We start from the raw sequence: 27810 nt of genomic DNA on the forward strand, positions 1-27810 counted from the left end.
TGCTTTTAAAAAATTTTATTCTTATTATCATGCAAAACACACTTCCATATTTAAGTACTACTGAAGTGTTTTGTTTTGTTTTAAACTCTTACTTTCTTCATATATTAACTCTAAGACAGAAGGGCAAGAGATAGGTAATTGGAGTTAAATGACTTGTCCAGGTGTTCCAGTAAATGCATCCCTTTGGGGAAGAACTTTCCAACAAGGACAATGGAAGCTCTTGTTCCATTTGCTGCAATACTTGTTCCCAGAATATCCCAGCCCAACCAAGTGCAGGGTTATCAGTTTCCTAACTTTTTTAAGAGCATTGACCTCAGGAAGTGATGTCTTGACTTCTGCAATAATTGGATAAGTGAGGCAGGGTAGCACAAAGTCAACAGCCTCACTCTGTCTTCCAAAGTCAGAGTCATTGAAGTCCAGTGGCAAGGCAAATAACAGGATAACTGATGATGGCCCAGGATGTAGTGGATGGCTTTGGTGTATCTGATGTCTGACAGCTGTTTCACAGCTACTTTCATGGCAATTGAAATAAAATGAATCCCTTCTAGAACTGGTTGAGACATTGCAGAGCCAATTTCTGAATGTTGTATGCATTAACTTACCAAAGCTTCCTTTAACTTAGAGCCCAAACTTGGGACCACTGTAAATTGAACCCCATTGGACTTTGCACTCCTCTGGCTAGAACCGATGGGCAGATTATTGGAGTTTAGGGAATGGAGCAAAAACCTTAGATTTTTCCTCCCTGCTGCAGAAAGACCTAAGACTCAGAGTTCAATAATCTGGTCTATGTTATAGATGATTCCGAATTTTTTAGGAACAATTTTATTTTTTTAACATTCTTTTTTTAACTTTGAGGTCCAAATTCCCTCTCCTTCCATTGCCTTCCACACCCATTATGAAAGCAAGCAATATATTAATTATATGTGAGCTTGGCAGATAATAGGTATTATATAAATGTTCATTCCCTACCTCTTTTGGGAGAAGAGACAATTCCATTTTTGTTATTGCATCCTTAACATCAAGCAAAATGTCTAATGCATGTCAGACAGTCAATAAGTTCTCATTGATGGAAGAAATTAAACATGTGAAATCATGTAAAACAAGTTTCTAGAATAGCCATGTCCCCTAAAAAGTAAGAAAAGTAAAGAAAAATTTAAAAAACCCTATATTTCAATTTATACTGAATTCATCAATCCTCTCTCTAGAGGTGGATAGTACTTTTCATTACAAGTCCTTTATAATTCTCTTAGATAATCATCTCATAGCCAAATTTTTCACAGTTGTTCCACATTATGATAATGCTGTTACTGTGTTCTGCTCATCTTCACTGAGAATCAATTCATATCGGCCCTTCCAGGTTTTTTTGAAACCAACCCTCTTACAATTTATTCTGTTGTTGTTTAGTCATCCAGTAATTTTTAACTCTGTGACTCCGTTATGAGGTTTTCTGGCAAAGACACAGGAATGATTTTGCCATTACCTTCTCCAGTACATTAGAACAAATGAAGTTAAGTGACTTGCTCAGAATCACACAACATAAGTATATGAGGCCAGATTTGAATTTACATCTTCCAGACTCCAGGCCTGGTGCTCAAGCTCCTGAGCCATCTAGCTAGTATAATTTCTTATAACAAAATAGTAGTCCACCACAATTATCACCAATTTTTTTCATCACTTTCCAATTAGTGGGCATCCCCTCAATTTCTGATTCTTTGTCACCACAAAAAATTGCTATAAATATAAAGTACATGTAGGTCTTTTTCCTTAATCTCTTGTTAGTATAGCTGGGTCAAATTTAGTACATGTAGGTCTTTTTCCTTAATCTCTTGGTAGTATAGCTGAGTATACACAATTTTATATCCCTTTGGGTTTAGTTTCAATTGGTTCTCCAGAACAGCTGAACCACTACAGAACTCTACCAACAGTGCATAAATGTCCCTATTTCACCCACATCCCCTTCAGAATGTGATTTTCCTTTTCTGTCATGTTAGCCAATCTGATAAGAATGAAGTAGTATCTCAGTGTTGTTTTCATTAATAAAGAACCTCTCAAATTGTGAATTCTCTGATGGATATAAATGTGTGTCCTCAGTCTAAAAGCCTTCTCACATGCATTACACTCATAAAGGTTTTTTCCAGAATGAATTCTTTGATGCTGAGAAATTTGTGTCTTCAGTCTGAAGGTCTTCCCACATTTATTACATTCATAAGGTCTCTCTCCAGTATGAATGTTTTGATGTTAAATTCTCCATTCATGTGGAAGATCTTTCCTTATATGGTACATTCAAAAGGTTTCTCTCCAATATGAATTTTTTGATGTTGAATAAGATCTTCATCATAGGGAAAGCTTTGACACACAAAACAATCATGAAGAATCTTTCCAATATGAATTCTCTGACATACAATAAGATGTGCCTTCCTCCTAAAGGCCTTCCTACATATATTACATCCATAAAGTTGTTCTCTAGTATGAATTTTTTTAATGTTGAATCAGTTCCAATTTGTAGGGGAAAGCCTTCTCATAATCCTTACATTCATACAGAATCTCTCCAGTATGAATTCTCTGATGGATATAAAGGTGTGTCCTTTGTCTAAAGAACTTCCCACATTCAGTGCATTCATAAGGTTTCTCTCCCGTATGAATTCTCTGATGCACAGTAAGTTGTGTCTTACTCCTGAAGGCTTTTGTACATACAGTACATTCATGAGGTTTCTCTCCAGTATGAACTTTTTGATGTTGGATAAGATCTGAGTTGTAGGGGAAAGCTTTCCCACACTCCTTACATTCATAAAGAATATCTACAGTATGAATTCTCTGATGGATATAAAGGTGTGACCTCTGTCTAAAGAACTTCCCACATTCAGTACATTCATAAGGTTTCTCTCCAGTATGAATTCTTTGATGCACACTAAGTTGTGTCTTACTTCTGAAGGCCTTCACACATACAGCACATTCATAAGGCTTCTCTTCAGTATGAATTCGCTGATGTCGAGTGAGATCTGAGATATAGAGGAAAGTCTTCTCACACTCCTGACATCCATAGAGAATGTCCCCAGTATGAATTCTCTGATGCAAGGTAAGATGTGCTTTCCTCCTAAAGGCCTTTCCACAATCATTACATTGATAAGGTTTCTCTTCAGTATGAATTCTTTGGTGTTTGATAAGATTTGAGTTGCAATGGAACTCCTTCCCACATTCCTTACATTCATAAAGACTCTTTCCAGGATGAATTCTCTGGTGCACTGTAAGTTGTATCTTACTCCTGAAGACCTTCCCACATTCACTACATTCATAAGATTTCTCTATGATATGAATTTTCTGATGTTTAATAAGATCTGAGCTGCAGAAGAAATCCTTCCCACAAACACTACATCCATAAGGTCTCCCTCCAGTATGAATTCTCTGATGCACAGCAAGCTGTGTCTTCCTCATGAAGGCCTTCCCACATTCACTACATTCATGAGAAATCTCTTGAGTATGAACTGTCTGATGGACATAAAGGTGTGTTCTCTGTCTAAAGGACTTTCCACATTCACTACATTCAAAAGGTTTCTCTCCGGTATGAATTCTCTGATGCACAATAAGATTTCCATTCATACTGAAGGCCTTCCCACATACTGTACATTCATAAGGTTTTTCTCCAGTATGAATTCTTTGATGTCGAATAAGTTCTGAGTTACAATGACAAGCCTTCCCGCACTCCTTACATTCATAAAGAAATTTTCTAGTATGAATTCTCTGATGCACAGTAAGCTGTGTCCTACTGCTGAAGACATTTCCACATTCACTACATTCATAAGGTTTCTCACCAGTAAATTCTTTCATCCCTGAAAGGAAGAATAAACAGTCGATTAACCTTACCTTTCCATCCTTTTTCCATCATTTCTAGTTCCTTAAAGATTTCAGTTATTCTCTTGCCTTCCCACTTGAGAAGACTAGTCTCATTGGCCTTTAACTATGGATCACAGTTTATCTTATGTGGAAATATGATGGTTAAAAGTTAACATATAGGGGGCAGCTGGGTAGCTCAGTGGATTGAGAGCCAGGCCTAGAGACAGGAGGTCCTAGGTTCAAATCTGGCCTCAGACACTTCCCAGCTGTGTGACCCTGGACAAGTCACTTAACCCCCATTGCCTAGCCCTTACCACTCTTTTGCCTTGGAGCCAATATACAGTATTGACTCCAAGATGGAAGGTAAGGGTTTTAAAAAAAAAAAGTTAACATATATAAATAAATAGAATTAGAATGAAATTACCAGGGGGGATAAATAATCTCTAACCTACTATAAATAGTTTATATTTGAATAAATAAGGACATAAACAACTACCTTAAAAATAGATGATTTAAAAAAATAGAGAACTTAAAAATATATATTTACTATCTAAGGTAAAACTAGGAAGGGAAAACACTGAACAAAAAGATAAGGAGAACTTATGAGTTTATAGTGAAGAGGAGAGCTAAAAAAGAGATGAAGTAAACAGATCAAAAATAAAGTATGGGGAAAGGGGATCATATCAGACAATTGTTGCCATAAATTTCCAAGAAAAATCCAATGTATCTTCTTTGTAGAGAACCAATTCATATTTTTAAATTAGAGCCAATTGCAAAGAGGTAAATGATCAAGACCTACAGGCATTTTTCACAAGAGAAATTATTAATAATTTCCTAAAACACTATTCAAACTCTGGTAAACAGAGAAGTAAAAATCAAAACAACTTGGAAGTATCACCAAATAGCCATCTAATTAACAATGATACTTTAAAAGAATAACACATTTTGGGAGTTAAGATGAAAAAGTTATTTTTTAAGTAGCTGTTGCCATTTTCCTGAAAAGCAACTGAGAAATTTAAGCCAAGCTACAAAAAATTTCATATCTTTTGATCCAATGGTCCACAACTAGTTATCCACTCCAAAATGTTATTGAAAGCAAATAAAAATCTCAATCAAAAAATACTCACAGAAGCTTTTAGAGATATAGTAAAATACTAAAAAGTTACAGATATAATGAATGATAGGGTTGAGGCCAAACAAGTCCTGTCATAGGAATATATTATTTTGCCTTTATAAATAGAACTTCAAAGCATAAAGGAAAACAGTATTGTTAAATTAAAATTAATAACTGTGTCCCAGTTTCTTATTTTCCATAGTTTATTAATAATCACTTGAAATAGAGAAAGAAGATATATAGAGATTTAAGCCTAATCTAACCTAACCCTGACCATGTGTTGATCCTCAGGCACAGTCCTCCATCTGTGCTCTTGTGCCCCATTCAGGAAAGTAGAGAGAGCATACCCACACCCTTTAATTCACTTTCATGGCTGCAGCACCGGCAAGCAAAAATGGGATAAACCGGGTCAGCAATCCAGGAGGAGAAGGGGATGAAACTCCTTCTCCACAGGATAATATATAAAATGATAGGCTAGAGAAAGACAATTTACATTATGATTAAATATCTTAAAAAGTAACAGTAGCAAAGCAACATAGTCATGAACAAAATGAAAGAAAATATCAAAAAGGGACTCAGAAGCAAAAAGGATAAATTTTTAAAAATTAAAAATTCCTTAAAATGCTGATTTTAAAAGAGAATCAATTCATTCATGGGAGACAAGAGAATGCCTACTTAAGATAAGGCAGTCTTCAACAAACAGAATAGAAATTTGAATCCCACACTGAGGAAACAACTTATTTGACAATAGAGGTACATGTAAGCAAAGAAATGCATTAAAAAGTAACTCATTGAGTTAAAAAAAGAAGTTTTAAAGTCAACTATTCTTGGCAGCCTTGAGAAACATTAAACAGACCACTCTGTTCAATACTATATAAGAGTGTTGACCTAAAATGACCAACAGATCTATATTTGCAATGAACCCTCTACTTGATTTTTATGTAATCACCTGAATAACTGCTTTGTGAAACATCTGCTTCTGGCATCCAAGATGTTTCCTTTCTTTCCAGTTGGTGGATCACATCTGGCTTGGAAACTTCAAATCCTATTTGTTAAAAATAAAAAAGAACTCAGGACAGTCATCTCGGCATTCCATCACAGAACAGATAGATGAAATATTCCTCCCAACTCTTAGTAGAAAGATGGGGAAACAAGGGTATAAAATGTATCTTATACAATCAAGGGCACTGGCTACACCAGCTGATTTTTTTTCTGAGATCCATTTTTTCAACAGGGAGAGTTCAATGAGCTGGTTGGAGGGGGAGGGGAGGGCTTTTAGTTTTTTTAAGCTAGGAGGCAAAGAGGGGAAGAGAAAAGAACTGACTTTTTTTTAAAAAAGCATTCATAATACTTAACAAAAGAATCCAAAACTAGTTTGAGCTCTCTTTGGGAAAAAAATAAGTATGCTATAAAGATCCCAAGGATAGTACAGAGGACCACTGAAAGATAATCTATATTATGAAGGAATGGGTTACAGAATAAAACTTGAGAAAAACAATTCATCTGACTCCCTGCTTGGACAATGGGAATATTTTGTATATAATGCACTAGGATTGAACATAGATCGAAGCAACAGAGGAGATGATACATGCTCAAGGACAACAACAAATCAAGTCTCCAGGCATAGTAAGCAAAGGCCTTTCCCCTCAAAACAGGTAGCATAAGAGTGCTTTCTCTTGGCTACAAAAGGAGTAAGAATATCTTCCTTTCGTATGCCAAAGAATAACTATTAGAACTTCAGAGTTTCTAATCTATATATGAAGACTCCAAAGGATTAGCTGTTCTTACCCAAAGAGATCAAACTCTGATAGTTCTCTAGCATCACATCCTTGTACAACTTCTTCTGAGATGGGTTCAAATATCTCCACTCCTCCCAGGTGAATTCCACAGCTACATCCTGGAATGTCACTGATTCCTGAAACATCCAAAATATTTGTGCTTAACCGAGTATAGCTCTGGCTGTAATGAAGTTTGAATGTAAACTCCCTGCTAGTAGGTTGTTTCATTTATTTATTTGTAGCCCAGTACAGTGGCTGGTACAGAGTAGACACATAATTCCTCTCACATTAGAGTGATTCTGAGCTCCCTGAGGCCAGAAGCTGTTTTTGCTTCCTTTGTATCCTCAGCACTCAGCACAGTTCTGGTACATATTAGATATTTAAATTCTTACCATTGTCAATGGATCCAATGACATCATTTTTAAATGCTTTTTTTTTTACAAGATGTACTCATATTCCTACTTCCTACTCATTGCCCTGCAAACTCAAACAGTTATATGCCTAAATCTTTTTCTACTTGCCAAAATAAAAAAATGAAAATGAAAGAGTTCAAGATAGCTATCATGTGCCTCTAATTCTTCCCTTCCCACCTTAATATGCCCAGTTCCTTTGACCAATTAGCCTTATTTCCTTACCACTAAGGGAGTCACTTTCTTCTCTTCATCCAATCTCTGTGTTTCTTAAAATGTGGTGCTGTGAAATGAACCATAGATATTCAGTGCTCCCAGAAGCCATAAGAGTAAAGGTAAGCATGGAGGGCTACCCTCTATACCATCTGGAAAACTATATGAATTTTTTTTTACAGTTGAAAATAACAAAATTCATCTGGAAGGACAAAAGATCAAGAATATCAAGGGAATTAACGAAAAGAGTGTGGATGGTGGCCTAGCTGTACCAGATCTCAAATTGTACTACAAAGCAGGAATCATCAAAATAATATAGTACCATAAAATGGTGGATCAAATAAATAGATTATGAGTGAATGACTGTAGTGTTTAATAAACCCAAAGATCCCATATTTGGGGATAAGAATTCACTATATGACAAAAACTACTGGGAAAACTAGAAAACAGTATGGCAGAAACTAGACCAATAGACCAATCTCTTACACTATAAAACAAGATATGGTCAAAATGGTATATGATTTAAACTTAAAGGATGATATTATAAGTAAATTAGGGGAACAAAGAATAGTTTACCTGTCAGATCTATTTAGAAGGGAAGAATTTATGACCAAATAAGGGACAGAGAACATTACAAGATAGAAAATGAATAATTTTTGCTATATTAAATTAAAAATGTTTTGTACAATCAAAACTATTGTAATCAAGATAACAAGGGAAACAACAGTGGAAAAATTTATAACAAATTTCTCTGATAAAGGTCTTATTTCTCAAATAATAGAGAAATAAGTCAAATTTGTAAGAATATAAGCCATTCCCCAATTGACAAATGGTCAAAAGAGATGAACATGAAATTTTTAGAAGCTATCAATAATCATATAAAAATGTTCTAAATCACTCTTGATTAAAGAAATGCAAATTAAAACAACTTTGAGATATGACCTCATACTTATGAGATAGGCCAATATGACAGTAAAGGAAAGTGCTAAATGTTGAAGGAGATGTGGCAAAATTGAAACACTAATTGCATTGTTGGTGGAGTTGTGAACTGCTACAACCATTCCAGAGGGCAATATGGAAGCTATAAAATTGTGCATACTCTTTGATCTAAGCCTATATTCTAAAGAGATAAAAAGTAAAGGGTAAAAGGATAAAGAACTTACTTGTACAAAAATATTTATAACAGCTTTTTTTGTGATCAGGAAGAACTGGAAATTGAAGGAATGGTTCATCAATTGTGGAATGGTTAAACAAACTGTGGCATATGATGGTGATTAAATACTATTGTGCTATAAGAAATGAAGAACAGACTTCCGGTCAAGATGGCAGCTTAGAGAAAGCTAAAGTTCAGATCTCCAGAAACCCTTCCCTACCGAACTCAAACTATATGCTCCTAGGGCACCGAAATTCAAAATGATCAACAGCATAGACCCCGGGAATCCTCCTCCTGGACCTGGACCAAAAGGTATGCCCCCCCCCCAAAAGCCAGAACCCGAGAATACTCGGACCTAAGGGGTAGGCAGAAGGAAAGTCCCAGGACCCATCCCCCCAACCCAGAGCGCTGAGACCGAGGCAGCAGAGGGAACCTCAGAACCTCAGGGCCAGCTATTCTGAAGGCCTCTTCCTGAAAACAACCTGACTCACCCAACACAGACAGAAGGAAAACAGAGAGAGACTGGGGGAGCTTGTAACCCCCTGGCTGGATCCCTCCATCCAAGTCTCACAGAAGGTCCATGCCTCAAGGCATACTCAGTTCAACCCAGGGAAAACTAATCTTATCAGGAGCTTCTGGAAGCTGCGACCCCTCCCCCTCACTGTGCTGGCTCTTCTGGCAGCCTAAGGCACTGAAAAACCTTGCAGAGAGTGCCGAGCCAGGCTCAGAGCGTGGAAGTAAGGCAATGGAGAAGCATCGGGAGGGAACTGAGGAGGGCAGTAACACGGAAACACCAGCACTTCCTGGCATCCCTGGGAAGACAGAACAACAACTGCATAGAACGGACAATCTGCCGAGGGCTAAAACCTCTAAACAGCAGACAGAGATAAGAAAAACTAATCCTCCCCACTCAGATAGAGATGGTAAACTCCACAGAAGCACAAAAGCCCCCAAATTCCAAGAAAAACAAGAAGAAGGGGGCAACTTTGGACACATTTTATAGAGCAAAAATACAAAATACAGAGGAGAAAGAAGAGGAAACAGAAGCAAATGCTCCAAAACCTTCCAAAGGAAATGGAAACTCTCCACAAACCCATGAAGAATTTGAATCGGAAAGGATCAAAAAGATGGAAGCCCTCTAGGAGGAAAAGTGGGAAATAATGCAAAAGAAATTCACGCATCTACAAAACCAGTTTGACTAAAGTGAAAAGGAAAACCAGTCTTTAAAAGTCAGAATCAGGCAACTCAAAGACAACAAGCAAGAATTAATAAAGCAAAGCCAAAAGACCAAGAAATTAGAAGAAAACATAAAATATCTCACGGACAAGGTGACAGACTTGGAAAATTGAGGAAGAAGAGATAATTTAAGAATAATTGGACTTCCAGAAAAGCCAGAAAAAAAACGCAAACTCGACATCGTAATACAAGATATAATCAAAGAAAATTGCCCAGAGATTCTAGAACAAGGGGGCAATACAGCCACTGACAGAGCTCACAGAACACCTTCTACACTAAACCCCCAAAAGACAACTCCCAGGAATGTAATTGCCAAATTCCAAAGCTCTCAAACAAAAGAAAAAATCCTACAGGAAGCCAGAAAAAGACAATTTAGATATAAAGGAATGCCAATCAGGGTCACACAAGACCTTGCAAGTTCCCTCTGAATGATCGTAAGGCAGGGAACATGATTTTCAGAAAGGCAAGAGAGCTGGGCCTTCAACCAAGAATCAGCTATCCAGCAAAACTGACTATATACTTCCAAGGGAAAGTATGGGCATTCAACAAAATAGAAGATTTCCAACTTTTTGCAAAGAAAAGACCAGAGCTCTGCAGAAAGTTCAATATCAAAAAACAAAGAGCATGGAATACCTGAAAAGGTAAATATGAAGGAAAGGGAAAAGGAGAAAAATGTTATCTTTTTCTTTTACTCAAACTCTCTTCTCTAAGGACTACATTTATATCAATCTATGTATACTAACATGTGGGGGAAATGTAATGTGTAAATAGGGGGAAAAGAAAGACCAAATAGAATAATCTTTCTCACACAAAGATTCACGCGGGAAGGGGAGGGGAAGAAAACTCCTATAAGCAGGAGAGGAAGAGTTTTTACTTAAACCTTACTTTAAGGGAAATCAACTCTGAGAGGGAAAAATATCTAGATCCATTGGGATCTTGAATTCTATCTTACCCAACAAAGGAAGGGAGAATGGGAAACCAAGGGGGGTATGGGGGAGGGAACACAAAAAAGGGAGGGAAGAAGAGGGGGGAGGGGGAAGGAACAAAAAGGGAAGGACTAGAAAGGGAAGCATATCAAGGGAGGGGACAAGGGGGACTGATTTAAAGTAAATCACTGGACTAAAAGGTAGAGCTGAAGAAGAAAGGTTAGAATTAGGGAAGGATATCAAAATGCCAGGGAGTCCACAAGTGACAGTCATAACTTTGAACGTGAATGGAAGGCACTCACCCATAAAACGTAGACGAATAGCAGAATGGATTAGAATCCAAAACCCTATCATATGTTGTCTTCAAGAAACACACATGAGGCGGGTAGACACCCACAAGGTCAGAATTAAAGGATGGAGTAAGACCTTCTGGGCCTCAACTGATAGAAAGAAGGCAGGAGTGGCAATCATGATATCTGATAAAGCCAAAGCAAAAACAGACCTGATCAAAAGGGATAGGGAAGGTAATTATATTTTGTTAAAAGGGACTTTAGATAATGAGGAAATATCAGTAATCAACATGTATGCACCAAATAATATAGCAACCAAATTTCTAATGGAGAAACTAGGAGAACTGAAGGAAGAAATAGACACTAAAACCATATTAGTGGGAGACTTAAACCAACCATTATAAAATTTAGATGAATCAAATCAAAAAATAAATAAGAAAGAGGTAAAAGAAGTGAATGAAATCTTAGAAAAATTAGAATTAATAGACATATGGAGAAAAATAAATAAGGATAAAAAGGAATACACCTTCTTCTCAGCACCACATGGCACATTCACAAAGATTGACCATACATTAGGTCACAAAAACATGGCACACAAATGCAGAAAAGCAGAAATAATAAATGCAGCCTTTTCAGATCACAAGGCAATAAAAATAATGATCAGTAATGGTACATGGAAAACCAAATAAAAAACTAATTGGAAATTAAACAATATGATACTCCAAAATCATTTAGTTAGAGAAGAAATCATAGAAACAATTAATAATTTCATCAAGGAAAATGACAATGGCAAGACATCCTTTCAAACCTTTTAGGATGCAGCCAAAGCGGTAATCAGAGGTAAATTCATATCCCTGAGTGCATATATTAACAAACTAGGGAGAGCAGAGATTAATCAATTGGAAATGCAATTTAAAAAAAACTCAAAAGCGACCAAATTAAAACCCCCCAGCAGAAAACCAAGCTAGAAATCCTAAAAATTAAGGGAGAAATTAATAAAATCGAAAGTGATAGAACTATTGATTTAATAAATAAGACTAGAAGCTGGTACTTTGAAAAAACAAACAAAATAGACAAAGTACTGGTCAAACTCATTAAAAAAAGGAAGTAAGAAAAGCAAATTAACAGCATCAAAGATGAAAAGGGGGACAGCACCTCTGATGAAGAGGACAGTAAGGCAATCATTAAAAATTACTTTGCCCAATTATATGGCAATAAATACACCAATTTAGGGGATATGGATGAATATATACAAAAATACAAACTGCCTAGACTAACAGAAGAAGAAATAGAATTCTTAAATAATCCCATATCAGAAATTGAAATCCAACAAACCATCAAAGAACTTCCTAAGAAAAAATCCCCAGGGCCTGATGGATTCACCAGTGAATTCTATCAAACATTCAGAGAACAGTTAATCCCAATACTATACAAACTATTTGACATAAGCAAAGAGGGAGTTCTACAAAACTCCTTTTATGACACAAACATGGTACTGATTCCAAAACCAGGCTGGTCAGAAACAGAGAAAGAAAACTATAGACCAATCTCCCTAATGAATATAGATGCAAAAATCTTAAAGAGGATACTAGCAAAAAGACTCCAGCAAGTGATCAGAAGGATCATTCACCATGATCAAGTAGGATTTATACCAGGGATGCAGGACAGGTTCAATATTAGGAAAACCATCCACAGAATTGACCACATAAACAAGCAAACCAACAAAAATCACATGATTATCTCAATAGACGCAGAAAAAGCATTTGATAAAATACAACACCCATTCCTATTAAAAACACTAGAAAGCATAGGAATAGAAGGGTCATTTCTAAAAATAATAAACAGTATATATCTAAAACCATCAGCTAATATCATCTGCAATGGGGATAAACTAGATGCATTCCCAATAAGATCAGGAGTGAAACAAGGATGCCCATTATCACCTCTACTATTTGACATTGTACTAGAAACACTAGCAAGAGCAATTAGAGAAGAAAAATAAATTAAAGGCATCAAAATAGGCAAGGAGGAGACCAAGTTATCACTCTTTGCAGATGACATGATGGCCTACTTAAAGAATCCTAGAGATTCAACCAAAAAGCTAATTGAAATAATCAACAACTTTAGCAAAGTTGCAGGATACAAAATAAACCCACATAAGTCATCAGCATTTCTATATATCTCCAACACAGCTCAGCAGCAAAAACTAGAAAGAGAAATCCCATTCAAAATCACCTTAGATAAAATAAAATACCTAAGAATCTATCTCCCTAGACAAACACAGGAACTATATGAAAACAACTACAAAACACTCTCCACACAACTAAAACTAGACTTGAGCAATTGGAAAAACATTAACTGCTCATGGATAGGATGAGCCAATATAATAAAAATGACCATCCTACCCAAACTTATTTATCTATTTAGTGCCATACCCATTGAACTTCCAAAAAATTTCCTTACTGATTTAGAAAAAAAACCATAACACAGTTCATTTGGAATAACAAAAGATCAAGGATATCCAGGGAAATAATGAAAAAAAAACCCAGAAATAATGGGGGCCTTGCAGTCCCAGACCTTAAACTATATTACAAAGCAGCAGTCATCAAAACAATTTGGTACTGGCTAAGAGACAGAAAGGAAGATCAGTGGAATAGACTGGGGGCAAGTGACCTCAGCAAGACAGTATACAATAAACCCAAAGATCCCAGCTTTTGGGACAAAAATCCACTATTTGATAAAAACTGCTGGGAAAATTGGAAGACAGTGTGGGAGAGATTAGGAATAGATCAACACCTCACACCCTACACCAAGAGAAATTCAAAATGGGTGAATGATTTAAACATAAAGAAGGAAACCATAAGTAAATTGGGTAAACACAGAACAGTATACATGTCAGACCTTTGGGAGGGGAAAGACTTTAAAACCAAGCAAGACATAGAAAGAATCACAAAATGTAAAAATAAATAATTTTGACTACATCAAATTAAAAAGCTTTTGTACAAACAAAACCAATGTAACTAAAATCAGAAGGGAAACAACAAATTGGGAAAAAATCTTCATAGAAACCTCTGACAAAGGTTTAATTACTCAAATTTATAAAGAGCTAAATCAATTGTACAAAAAATCAAGCCATTCTCCAATTGATAAATGGGCAAGGGACATGGATAGGCAGTTCTCAGATAAAGAAATCAAAACTATTAATAAGCACATGAAGAAGTGTTCTAAATCTCTTATAATCAGAGAGAGATGCAAATCAAAACAACTCTGAGGTATCACCTCACACCTAGCAGATTGGCTAACATGATAGCAAAGGAAAGTAATGAATGCTGGAGGGGATGTGGCAAAGTAGGGACATTAATGCATTGCTGGTGGAGTTGTGAACTGATCCAACCATTCTGGAGGGCAATTTGGAACTATGCCCAGACGGTGACAAAAGAATGTCTACCCTTTGATCCAGCCATAGCACTGCTGAGTCTGTACCCCAAAGAGATAATGGAGAAAAAGACTTGTACAAGAATATTCATAACTGCGCTCTTTGTGGTGGCCAAAAATTGGAAAACGAGGGGATGCCCATCAATTGGGGAATAGCTGAACAAATTGTGGTATATGTTGGTGATGGAATACTATTGTGCTAAAAGGAATAATAAAGTGGAGGAATTCCATGGAGACTGGAACAACCTCCAGGAAGTGATGCAGAACAAGAGGAGCAGAACCAGGAGAACATTGTACACAGAGACTAATACACTGTGGTATCATCGAACGTAATGGACTTCTCCATTAGTGGTGGTGTAATGTCCCTGAACAATCTGCAGGGATCTAGGAGAAAAAAAACACTATTCATACGCAGAGGATAAACTGTGGGAGTAGAAACACCGAGGAAAAGCAACTGCCTGACCACAGCGGTTGAGGGGACATGACAGAGGAGAGACTCTAAATGAACACTCTAATGCAAATATTAACAACATGGCAATGGGTTCGAATCAAGAACACATGTGATACCCAGTGGAATCACATGTCGGCTATGGGGGGTGGGGGGGAGGAAAAGAAAATGATCTTTGTCTTTAATGAATAATGCTTGGAAATGATCAAATAAAATGTTATAAAATTTAAAAAAAAAAGAAATGATGAACAGAATGATTTCAGAAAGAGCTGAAAAAACCCACATGAACTGATACAAATTGAAATAAGAAGAACCAAAGGAGGGCATTGTACGCAGTAACAGCAATATTGTGGAATGATCAAACTGTGAAAGTCTTAGTATTATTCTGAATCATTATATTGCTAAGAGTACCTGAGGGACTTATAACAAATAATGCTATCCACCTCCAGATAAAGGACTATTGGAATGAGAATGCAAACCAAAGCATATGATTTTTCACTTTAGTTTATCTGGATTTTTACTTGAGGGGAGTTGGTTTTAGAGAAGTATTCTCTTCCCAAAATGATCAATACATTAGTAAGTTTTGCATGATAATATATGTATAGCCCAGATCAAATTGCTTAACATCTCTGGGAAGTCGGAGGGAAAGGAAAGAAGGAGAAAATTTGAATCATATAACTTCAGAAAACTTATATGGAAAATTGTTATTACATGTGTAAGGGCAGGTTGCAAAGGACTGTGAGATTTAATATGGTTGAGGTCTTAAACTGTAGTGATTAAAATAGTGGAAGATATAAATTGTGATAGATATAAGAGAGGGTGAGTAAATTTGACCGCAGAAATATGTTTCACTACAGTGTTTTTGGTTTTAAAATCAAATATAAGGTGGTCACCAGGGAAATATTCCCAATTATTCAAGCCCAAGTCAATTGGGTTTTATAGAGATTTTAATTAACAATACAATGAGTAATCAAAGAAAGAGAGAGAGAGTAAGAAAGGAATAAGTATGAAGGACCTCAAGCCAATATGGCCTAGACCTGAGTCTTAAAAGAGAAAGAAATCAGTCAGTTTTTAAACACTCACCACAAGGTCTGACTAAACAAGGATTCTAGAAACACCAGGCCAGCATCCTTCCTCAAAGAGTCTTCCAGCTAGAGATTGTTTCAAAGGGCCTCTCTCAAGAGCCTCCAGAGCTCCTACCCCAGAGGGACAGAGCCCCTCAGAGGAGCTCCTCAAGGAACTCTCCTTCAGAATAAGAGTCAGAAACTGAGATATCCTCCTCCTGCTCTTCTCTGAGCTCTTATTTTTAAGGGCAAAATCTCCTCTGTCACCTCCCCTAAGTCCTTACATCTACCAATCACTGTAGATGTTTCTAAAGGACCGCCCATTTTGAATTCACAACTGAGTAGTTTTAATCTCTTTAGTAAGTCAGAAAAAAATACTGCTGTGTTGACAAATTTCATTAGAAAAAACCTCTGAATAAGTTATCACCCTTTTAGGTTTAAGTAGTTTACAAGTTGCCCCACCTTTATAGGTACTTAGTATCCCACTGTATCAATTCTAAAACAGTCATGACTCAAAGAACTTCCTGTCCCTTCCATAAGCATGGATCAAAGTACTTTCATTGTTTAGCAAGCCATTTTCTGTCCTAAAGCAGTCTTAAGTAGGGTGGAGCAGGGACACTCCCATAGCTAGGAGCCCCCACACTCAAGCAGAGTTCTCACCATCTTCTAGGGAATTTTTTTAAGTAGAAGATTCCCCAATGGGGGAAATCCCTAACATTCATAAGTCTGAGAAATTTTGAGGTTTACAGGACATTGAAAGAAGAGATGATTGACAGCAAAGACTGTTGGCAGCAGAGAATGCTGGGAGAGAAGGGACTTAGCAAAGTTCCATGAAGAATTCTGGGCTTTTGAATGGAGACCTCAAATAGTTAGGAAGCATTTCTTTGCTAGGGATCTTGCCAAGAGCCACTAAAGGATTCACCTGTGTATAGCCCTGTGATTACTCCTACCAAGTTATTTCAACAAGGTATTACATCAGGGAACATCTCAACAGTGTCAAGATTCTGCAGACCTGGGAAGGTCGTGGATTCTGCCTGAGAGCCCAGCTCTCTCCCTTTGCCTTTTGCGCCTACTGAGACTATTTCTTAGCCCAATAGTATTATAAATAGGATTGAGAGAATTAGTGGGTAAGGGTAGGAGAAACTCAGGTTGGCTTGACAGCTGCCTGAGTGAAGGACCTTTAGGGGGATAAATCAGGGACCCTGACTTCCTCATTCCAACTCCCCAGTTTTCCTTACAGTCATTGCTCATAAAATCTTACATGTAGTCAGATATTTTCTTGTGGCTTATTTCTAGGAGCTAAGAGGAAGGGTATCTGTTGTGGCTAGATCAGTCGTAACAGAAGTGCTATCCAAGACCTCTCCCCTGCTGAGTCAAAGACTCGGGGAGGCTTATCTCCATAACATCTTCGTGCCAGGGAAATCTGGGGTACCTCTTATATCACCTGATAGGAGAGACCTGCCTTCATCTTCCTGTCACCCTTACACAACAGGAGAACCCCAATTTCCCAAGTAGTACACCTTGACAGCATTACCCAGGAGGAATGAGTGAGAGTAGGAGTCATCCTATCAAGGCTCCTACCTTTCAACACCTTTCCTCCTTCACAACTAGCTCCCTTTGACCATCTTTAACCAGCCTTAAAAGTATTAAAGTAACACCAGGGTCAAGTTCACATATAATCATTACACATATAATTGGTAAATTAAAATATCTTCACAAAAAAATAAAAATGTTCTTGGAAATCAAACACACCATTTTGAAGACTTCTCTCAAATAGAAATCACGTTTAGAATTCAGACCTCCCACAAAGACAAAGACAAATTTTCTCTTGGCAAAGTCATCTGTCTCTATCTATGAGATAGGCCCCAATTTAAATCCTTTGCTGGAAAGAAATAACAAAATGAAAAATAATAGCACCTAGATCTACTTTTTTGGACTCACCAGTCATTTCCTAGACTCACTAACAAACTCCAGACACACTGAAAAGTACTCAAATTTAATTTGGCCAGACCCACTGTAGCAGTCCGCCCCCTAGCTATGGGCAAGGGGAACAGTCAGTCTTGGGCATGCTCAGTAGTGCTCATGGCTGGGAAGGCCTCTGACCCTTGACCCCAGCTTCTCCCAGGTTAGGCGGGAAAACAGGTTTCTTTGTTCTCCCCTGGTTAAGAGAAACCACACCTATGCCTTGTCATTGACCAATGAGGGTCATCCCTATGTACTGTGTATATTTGCATATCAAAAACTATTTAGCCCAGCAAGCTCCGCCTTCTCTCTCTCTGCTCTCCTTCTCTTTCAGGCTACCTGATGGCTGTCCTTGCAGGAGCTTGGCCTCTGGCCAAGCTCCATCTTTAATCTTTCTCTATTCACCTCTCTGACCTGTGTGGTATGGATCTCAGGACTGGAAAAGCCTACGCAATGGTCCTTTGATCAGAGCTTAGCTGTGGCTCATTGATAATTAATAAAGACTCATTCTGACCACCTCATATCTCTAATTTGACTCCGTCACTCCCCTCATGGTATCAAAACTTCTATCCTGTCTCTATCTTCCTACCTTGTGGCTTTCTCTCCCCTCTGAGAGAGAGCCATACCCACTGACTCAATTGGGTTCCTTTTCCTGACCCCTGCACATGGCTCACTAGAAATTATAGAGAAAAGGATAGTAAGAACAATATACACAAGACACAGGACTTAACACAACACATCCCATGAAAGAAATAGGGCTTACCTCACCTCAGAATGGCTAGGATCTTTAATGAGGAGTCAGAAACCAGATAGTTCCTTGAAAAGAAGAGTTCTCAGGTGTCCCCATGAGTGTTTTTTACCCTTGAGGGACCTTTAGCTCCGAAGTCTGTCCCATATGAGGTGCCAAAATGTAAGAAATAAAAATATCTAAGCCATGCTCCAGGGCTGAAAAATCTGACTATTTTGTGGGTAGAGTTATCTCTCCTCATCACTCCTAGTCTGTGGCAAAGACCTCATTTAGATGTACAACAGTTCATTTTATAGGCTTTTGTCAGTCCACTAATATAAATGATTAACAAAACCAAATATATAGAATATTTTACTAAATTATTTGCTAAGAGAGTTAATAATTCCAATAAAAGGTTTAAAGACGGTCAGCCCCCATTTATTCTTATCCTGCTGTTAATATAACACCAATTAAGACTTCTTATTTGGACATCAGAAGGATTTACAAAGATCAGAGCCTCTTTTAAATGTCTCAACCTCTAGAAAATATGGTTCACAGTACATTACAAACACCATTCATCGCTACAGTTTGAAAATAACAATAACAGAAAATATGGTAATGAATCTAATTAGGATACATTTTTCAGTCATCTCCAATTGACAGAATGACAAAAAATCACTATATTGACTTAAGATAAATCTCTCCCTTCTTCTGACCACCAGGGTCAAGTTCACATATAATCATTACACATATAATTGGTAAATTAAAATATCTTCACAAAAAAATTCTCCATATTCATATGGAAAAAGGCCATAAATCACTATTAGATAAATGCAAAATGTAAATTAAAACATCTCTGAGGTACTACCTCGCATATAACAGATTGGCTAGTATAATAGAAAAGGAAAATGACAAATGTAGGGAATATGGGGAAATTGGGATACTAGTGCACTATTGTGGAGGATGAACTAATCCAACCAACCATTCTAGAGAGCATAGTAACTGATGCACAGTAACTTGTGTCTTTGTGCTTAAGATTTGCTACATTCACTATATCCATATGGCTTCATTCCCATATGATTTTATGTCTAATAAGGTCTGAATTGTGATGGAAAGCCTTCCCACACATCTTACATTTATGAGGATTTTGTCTGATAGAAATAAAGGTGTGTCCTCTTGTCTAAAGGTCTTCCCACAGGTATTAGACTCCTAAATAATACCTACTGCATGGCATATATCAAAGGCATACTTAGAATCTGTGTAAATTGTTGCTTTCCTACTCTTGGCAAGTATACAGGCATGTATCAGAGCTATCAATTCTGCACCTGGAGCACTAATATTTTGGAGGGCAGTGAAGCTGAACAAATCATAGAAATTATAATTGTGTGGAAGACAAGCATAATAACAAAAATGCATGCCAACTTTTCTAGTAATAGCAAAAATAATCCTCAGATGAAAAATCATATTCCTAAAAACATAAACAAACTAGAAAATAGATGAATTAACTTAAAAACTGAATATTTGAAATAATTTTTTGAATTTTGAATTTTTTGAAATAATAAATATACACAAGGTAACATCAAAAGTAGAGATGCTGATAGGGGATAAAAAGATGAATTAGCAAACAAAAATAAATTATACTCAAAACTAAAACTTAGTTTTTAAAAAAGATTCATAAAGCCTTAGCTTTATTTTTTAAAGTTTTTTAAAAAAGAAGAAAAGTAAAATTACAAAGTTTATGATGAACAAGATGAAGCAAATCAGAATAATTATCAGTGCCTACTATACAATGCTATTTTTTTAAGCTGAGAATACAAAAGATATAGATGGTTACCTTAAAAAATAACAAAACAGAAAACCGAGAAGAAATTGTAAATGGCCTGGTTCTGAAAAGGAAAAGGGTCTAAGTATAAAGATACTGCAAAAGAAAAAAAATACTCCTCATTTTGACAGATTTACAAATTACTTCTTTGAAACATTTTTTAAAATCCTTATCTTCCATCTTGGTTCCAAGGAAGAAGAACAGTAAGGACTAGGCAATGGAGGTTAGATGACTTGCCTAGGGTCACAAAGCTAGAAAGTGTCTGAGGCCAAATTTGAACCTAGGACCAACCATCTCTAGGCCTGGCTCTCAATCCAATGAACCACCTAGCCACCCACCTTTGAAACTTTTAAAGTACCCAATACCCATATGTGGGGGTTGAAATTGTGCATTATTCCCCAATATATATTGATTAGTATTAATAATCATACATTGGCGACTTCCTATAGAAAACCAGTGAAGTTAGGTGTTCTCCACTAGGAGATATCAATCGTTCATTTTGAAGAGTAGAAAAAACCCCTCCCCAAGCATATATATATATGTGTGTGTGTGTGTGTGTGTACATATACATATATATGTATGTGTGTGTGTATATATATATATGTATTAGTATAGGCCTTTTGATATTCTTCTCAAATTTGGCTAAAGAGTACCCCCCCTTTTTATTCCTATTCCCTTTGGAAGACGTTTTGGGTATCCTAATTCCTGAGAGAATTCTCAAAACTTACAAGTTATAATCTTAAATACATGTCCTAAGAAATGATTATTAAAACCCAAAGAAATGTTTCAATGCTATAGCCCAAGAAATGTTTCAGAGTGTTTTAGTCTGAATTGTTGCAATGCTGCCACCTGATAAATCCTTAAACAGGCATAAAAACCTGACTCAGCTAAAAAACTGTAAACCTAAGGAATATTCCCATATGCTTGGAAACATCGGAAGATAAGGAACAGACACTCGGAAGTGTTGGGAAAGATTAAGGAGGAGAGAAGGAGGATACAGTTGATAGGGAAATGGGGATAGCATTGTGTTGAATCCCTATAAAATCTGAGTAAATACAGGCATCTGGGCCCACTACTTCTGAGACCTCTCAGACTCTGGAGCCACTCTCTCTCTCTTGGCCCCCCACCCTCGGGGTGAGGATACTACCATTCCACAGGCAGTGTTCCCTCACTCTATGCACCTCTGAATAAAGTCACCTAAACTCTGCCAGCATCGTCTCCTGTCTGCTCATTAGAGTGATTCATGGGGGAATGAGACCCCCCAGAATTGCATTCCACACACATTTCCCAAATTATTCTCAAAAACTGGGAAGGAATGTACTTTATCAGACTTCTTTAATACATATAATGTAGTACTAGTTCCTAAAGAAGAAAAGGATAAAGAACATGATTGACATCAGTAAGAGGCTAGAGATTAAGAAAATCCCTATAACAATACCAATTTAAAACTTTTAAATAAAATCTTTACAAACACACTACAGCAAATTATTCAAGATGTAATTTACTATTACAAATTAGATTCATACCAGTGATACAAGGATAGTTCAACAATTAGAAAACAAGCAAAATCATTAATCATATTTAAAATGAAAATATTTCAAACCACTTGATTATCTTAAAAGATGTAAAAATCTTTTGAAGAAGCACAACATTCATTTATAGAAAAAAAGTGGGGGGAACTCTATCAAGTACAGCCATAAAGGAATCTTTTTTTAAAAAATATCATTAAAAGTTTACATTGAAATTCAAGGTTAGACATCATACTCATATCCCTAAAACTGGGATTTCCCACCTTTTTAATGGAACATGGACTTTTTGGCAGTCTGGTATAAGTATTTTAAATATTAAAAAATACTCAGAATTACAAATTATACTGAAATACAAAAATGAAAAATGTAATAAAATAAGTTTGCAGACCTCAGGATAAGAATCTCTGGATTACAGGGAGATGGAGACTAGACTGTATCAGGGGCACTTTGGGACCCAAAAATGTCTAGAAAGTATGCTTTATTTTAAAGTATCAATGCCTAAGAAGGAACCAACAGTTAAGACAAATGGGCCCAATTAAATCATCTCATTCAATTAAACTATCAAAAAGCATTTATTAAGTGACAATTATATGCCACACATTGGCTGGTTGGACAAAATGGAAACAGCACCTGGAATTACTCCTAGAGCTTATTTTCTATCAGTGGCATCAACATAGATAAAGCAGGCAGGGGAATGATATCATCAAACAGACCAGTGCAATTAAATAGGACAGAGTGGGTTCTGAGGTCCAGTATTCACTGAATGACCAACTGAAGGGGAATTCATTCATGTATAAAAAGGAAATTTCTCCTTCCCACTTTTCACTACACGTACCTAACACAAGTTTCTGGGCATGAGTCTGAAAGTGAGGACTATACCAGGAAAATTATTGGATAAATTTAGTCACAAGGGTAAAACAGCCAGAAAAAAGGAACAATGAAGTCAAGAATATGGTGAGACCAGGAGGGCAGGATGATCTTTCCTGAACTAGCCCCCTGGGTGGTACAGACAAAATGGAAAGCCATGGTTGGTTCCTGAGAAGTCATGTGTTAGTGGGTGGAGATTAGGCTGGATAAACTGAGGCAGGAAGGGAGCTCACAGGCTCTGGACTTCCATGTTTCCTGGTGATTACTCTACTCAGTGTCAAAATGGCAGCCCAATGGGAGTGCTTCCTCCCTCCTCTGTCTGGGGTAAGGCAGAGGGGTGCAGTTTGGGCACTTGCTCTCTAAAAGGTTCACCATCACTGGTCTAGGATCTACCAAACTGCTTTCTAGTTTTCCCAGCAATTTTTGTCAGATGGGAAGTTCTTACCCCCAAAGTTTGGTTCTCCGTATTAATCAAATACTATACTACCAGGGTCACTTATTACAATGTTCTATGTTTAATCCATTTAATTCATCTACCACACTTTTTTTTAGCTAGTACCAGATTGTTTTGCTGATTACTGCTTTGTAATATAGTATGAAACCTTTAACTGCTAGGTTGTCTTCATTCACATTTTTTCTGATTGATTCTCTTGATAGTGTTAACCATTTATTCTTTGAGATGAATTTTATAATTTTTTCTAGCTCAATAGAATTGTCCTTTGATACTGTGATTAATACAGCATCAAATAAGGAAATAAAATTAGACAGAACTATATAGTAATTTTTACTATATTGACTCAACCTACATATGTACAACTAAAATATCTTTAATTGATTATATCTGTCTTTATTTGTGTGAAAAGTGTTTTGTAATTGTCATTTGGTCTCTGGATTATCTTGGCAAGTAGTTTTCCAAGAATTTTATACTGTCTGCAATAATTTTAAATGGAATTTCTCTAACTCTTCCTGTTGGGTTTTATTGGTAGTATATAGAAATGTTCATAGTGTATGTGGGTTTATTTTATAAACTCCAACTTTGTTAAAATGCTTCATTGTTTCAAATAATTTTTTGATTGATTCTCTAAGGTAGCTCAAGTATACAACTGTATCTTCATTAAAAATGAAAAAAAAAATAGTTCTGTTTCCTCAGTTTTTTATTCCTTAGACTTTTTTCTTCTTATTGCTATAGCTAGCATCAGTATAATATTGAATAAAAGATAGTTATCTTTGCTTCATTCCTGAACTTATCAAGATAGCTTCAAGTTTATCCCCAAGATGCTTGTTCTTGATTGTAGATACATATTACTTATCATTTTAAGAAAGTCTCATTTATTCCTATATTTTCTAATGTTTTTGGCCCTTCCCAAAAAGATGCTGAATGAAGCAAGGAGAGCCATTATGAACTCTTTTATTTGAGAGTACTGTAAGTGGTTGCTTTAAAAATAAGAAAAAAATAATCCAAGGAATAAGGCAATAAGGAAACAAAGTTATCACACTATGCAGATGATAGGATGGTATACTTAAGAGAACCCTAGAGAATCCACTAAAAAACTACTTGAAACAATTAAAATTTTTAGTGAAGTTGCGGTAGAAAAAATAAATCCACATAACGTTATGGGAAATATTGATCTTGATCTTGTTTTTGTCAGGTGCTTGTCAGTTGGTATTCATACTGCCTAAAGGGAACTTTCTCTTATAGATGACAGTTGATATATTTGGCAGGAGACAGACTTAAAAAAAACAAAATACCCTATTTATGTAACTAGTTCAAGAAGCAGGGACAGGGAAAGCAAATATAGATCAGTAGGAAATATATCTACCCTAAAATCTAAGATGTCTAAATAATAACCCAGGTCTCCCTTTCATGCAAGGGAAAGCTTTGTGATCACCAAGGGTGATCCTCCTTAAAACTATGCTACAGTTATCTACCTAACCCCAAATCTGTCTACCTGTTTACCTTGTCCTAATAAATAAACTTTTCAAACTGATTTCCAAATAAAAATAGTTCATCTCCATAAAATGTTTCTCACAGCCTTGTTGGGGCCCTCAGCAGGGTTCAGTGAAACTGACAAATCCTCCTGTTTGAAGAACCAGCCCCACATGGTGGTCCTTTCTCTACCAGAGAGAAACTTCATGCTAACCAAAACTCCCTAACAAAGATGTTAACTTCCAAGGTCAAGTTTATCTACTCTTCCCAGAAGGATCTTGTTTTTTTTTTTTTTATCTTGACCTTAAACACCTTCTCCTCCGAATAAGCTTCCCAGAGAGACTGACCAGTATTCCCAAATGCCCTTTCCTTGAAGGTTCTGGGAATTCCATCCCTCTGACCTACTCAAAATTCTCTTGCTGCTTAAAGGAGCCCTGACAAGGTTTTAAAACTTTTTTCTACTAGTCTACTCCTTATTTCTATCTAGAGTCTGTTCTTAATTAAGCTAATTAATTAATCTCTACAATAATCAGTATTTTTGTATATTACAAACAAAAGTCAGTTTTCAGAAATGGAAGGAGAAATTACACTTAAAATAACTGTTAATAGGGTTAGCTGGGTAATTCAGTGGATTGAGAGCCAGGCCTAGAGACGGGAGGTCCTGGGTTTAAATCTGCCCTCAGACACTTCCCAGCTGTGACCCTGGGTATCAATACACAGTATTGATTCCAAGATGGAAGGTGAGGGTTTAAAAAAATATATAAAATAAAATAACTATTAACATTAAAAAATGCTTGGGAGTCTACCTGCCAAATACCAATAGCAATCAAACTACCAAAGAATTCTTATAGAGCTAGAAAAAAAAAAGATTCATCAGAAGAAAAGGTCAAGAATATCAAGGAAATCAATCCAAAAAATGTGAAGGAAAGGGGCCTAGCAGTATCATATTTCAAAGTATATTAAAAGGCAGTAATCATCAAAACAATGTGGTATAGACTAAGAAACACAGTAGTTGATCAATGGAATAGATTAGATATACAATAAACAGAATTAAATGACTATGATGATCTTGACAAACCCAAAGATCCAAGTATGAGAAAAAGAACTCAATACTTGACAAAAATTGCAAAGCTGTCTAATCAGAAACTAAGCTAGACCAGCATCTGATACTCTATACCAAGATAAGGTCAAAATAAGTACATGATTTAGGCATAAAGGGAGATAAGCAAAGATGAGGAGCATAGAAAATTTTTCCTGTTAGATCAATGAATAAGAGAAAAATGTATGACCAAACGAGATAGATCACACAGTAAGGTGTATAATTCTGATTAAATGAAATTCAAAAGTTTTTGTAAAAACAAAACTAATGCAGCCAAAATAAGTGAATCAGGAAAATGGAAAAAAGTTTTTTTCTAATAAAGGCTTCATTTCTCAAATATATAGGGAATTGAGCCAAATTTATTAAAGTAAGAGCCATTCCCCAGCTGAAAATTATGAACAGGTACTAAGAAGAAAAAATCAAAGCTAACCAGAGTAATATGAAAAAATGCTCTAAATCACTAATAATTAGAAGGAAAAGTATTTGAAACTCAAAAAATTTTAATGAATATTTAAACCAAAGTAAATGGAAGGTATTTTTGTGGTTGTGAGGAAAAGGATAAATTGATGACCTCTATGTATCGTTTAGCCTAAATATATGAGTCTCAGGACAGAATTTCCAGAGTGATAGCACATAAGGAGAAATGTGCCCAAGGTCTTTGGCCAGAGATGGCATTTCAGGAAAGAAGCAATTGGCACTCACCTGGCAAGGCCCGGTTGGCAGAGGCACAGAGGCCATCCCCTTCTCCTCAGGGCTCCCACCTCCTGCGTAGAACAGAGGCCACAGAAGCCAGAGCTGGGGAGGAAACAGGCATCATGAGAAGCGGGGCTCAGGCTACGGGTCTCCCCTCCTCACAGGACACAGATTCCCACTTTTTCACTGAAAGGGAGACCAGGGAGGAGGCCTGGGGCTGGGGAAGGATCAGAAAGAAACAGTCCTTGTTCTCCTGGAGGTGACTCTGACTCGAGATCGGAATCTCCTTAGGAGACAGGAGAATAGACCGAGGTGATGCTTTCAGGAGGGGGAGAGCTTTGACCAGCATCAGGGAACGCTTCCAGGGGGAGGTGATACCCAGGAGATTGCAGGGCGGAGAAGATACGGCCCCAGGGAACCTAGACTAAGGCCTAGACATACACCAGGTGCTCATTCCCTCAGACTCTTTGCTCGGGGGAAAGACAAAGACCTGAACGGACAAGACTCACAAGGGGTAGCTAGAAGTAGCGTCATGTGGAAAGGTTGTGTCTAAGGCTGAATTTTAATCAGCTCCGCCTCCGCCTCCGCCTCTGCACATGCGTCTTTCTGGAGCACTCCGATTCGCTCTCAGGCAAACGCTCCGCCCCTTCTCTCTCTGCTCCCCAACCAGCCCCCAGTGACCTGGACCTGCCTCAACTCTGCATTCGGCCTCCGGCTGGACCTGGCCTGCTTTGGGCTTCTGCTCACCACTTCTCAATTTGGCTCAAGATAGACAATGGAAAGCGGCCACGGGAGAGCGAGAAATGGACAGAGACAGGGCGTGCCGGAAATGACGAGAGTGATTTGCCTATTCTCTCTCCTTTGGGCTGGTAAAAATACCCTTAGGTTGAACGAGTCCTTCTGGGACTCGTAGTCCTGAGACGGCGGCATCTTCTACGCATGCGTGGAGTTCAGGCTCCTTTTCCCTGCCCTGCCTGGCGGCCTTGTTCCTCCCTGGCGCCTCCTGGCAGAGGCTGTGGGAGCTCCTGGAGCCCTGTCGGTGGCCACGTGACCTAGTCAGAAACGTGCAATGGGCTTTGTGGCAGCTGTGTGTAGAAGGACTGGAGTGGTCCGAAGGGGACAGTACTGCAGCACTACCTGTTTCTTTTCTGACAGTTCTAGGTTTTAGTTTCCCTAATCAAAGAATTATGCCTTATAAACAAAGAATTCAAAGAGAAGAAAAACAGTTCAACAAATCTTAACACATTTACAAAGAAGTGTAAGTTATGTTCCACAAATATGAATCA

The 27810-nt window shown here is 37.2% G+C and overlaps 1 protein-coding gene across 3 annotated transcripts; it reads right to left on the bottom strand.

Annotated features, from left to right (window-relative positions):
* On the bottom strand, window positions 1-27371 carry LOC100028819 (zinc finger protein 420-like). 3 transcript variants are annotated; one of them, XM_056812921.1, is made up of 6 exons: window positions 27034-27371; window positions 26534-26626; window positions 7359-7416; window positions 6734-6860; window positions 5895-5990; window positions 1-3827 (listed from the first exon to the last, which is right to left on the bottom strand). In XM_056812921.1, exons 4-6 carry the CDS (start codon window positions 6765-6767, stop codon window positions 2479-2481), a joined length of 1479 nt encoding a protein of 492 aa, XP_056668899.1. In that variant the 5' UTR covers window positions 6768-6860; window positions 7359-7416; window positions 26534-26626; window positions 27034-27371; the 3' UTR covers window positions 1-2478. The 3 variants fall into 3 exon arrangements, with proteins under 3 accessions (XP_056668899.1, XP_056668889.1, XP_056668891.1); XM_056812911.1 differs by lacking the exon at window positions 7359-7416 and having other exon boundaries at window positions 27034-27370; XM_056812913.1 differs by lacking the exons at window positions 7359-7416; window positions 27034-27371 and adding an exon at window positions 26966-27020.
* Between the last annotated feature and the right edge of the window lie 439 nt (window positions 27372-27810).

The sequence above is a fragment of the Monodelphis domestica genome, chromosome 1 (assembly GCF_027887165.1).
Source record: "Monodelphis domestica isolate mMonDom1 chromosome 1, mMonDom1.pri, whole genome shotgun sequence".
Classification (NCBI taxonomy): Eukaryota; Metazoa; Chordata; class Mammalia; order Didelphimorphia; family Didelphidae; genus Monodelphis; species Monodelphis domestica.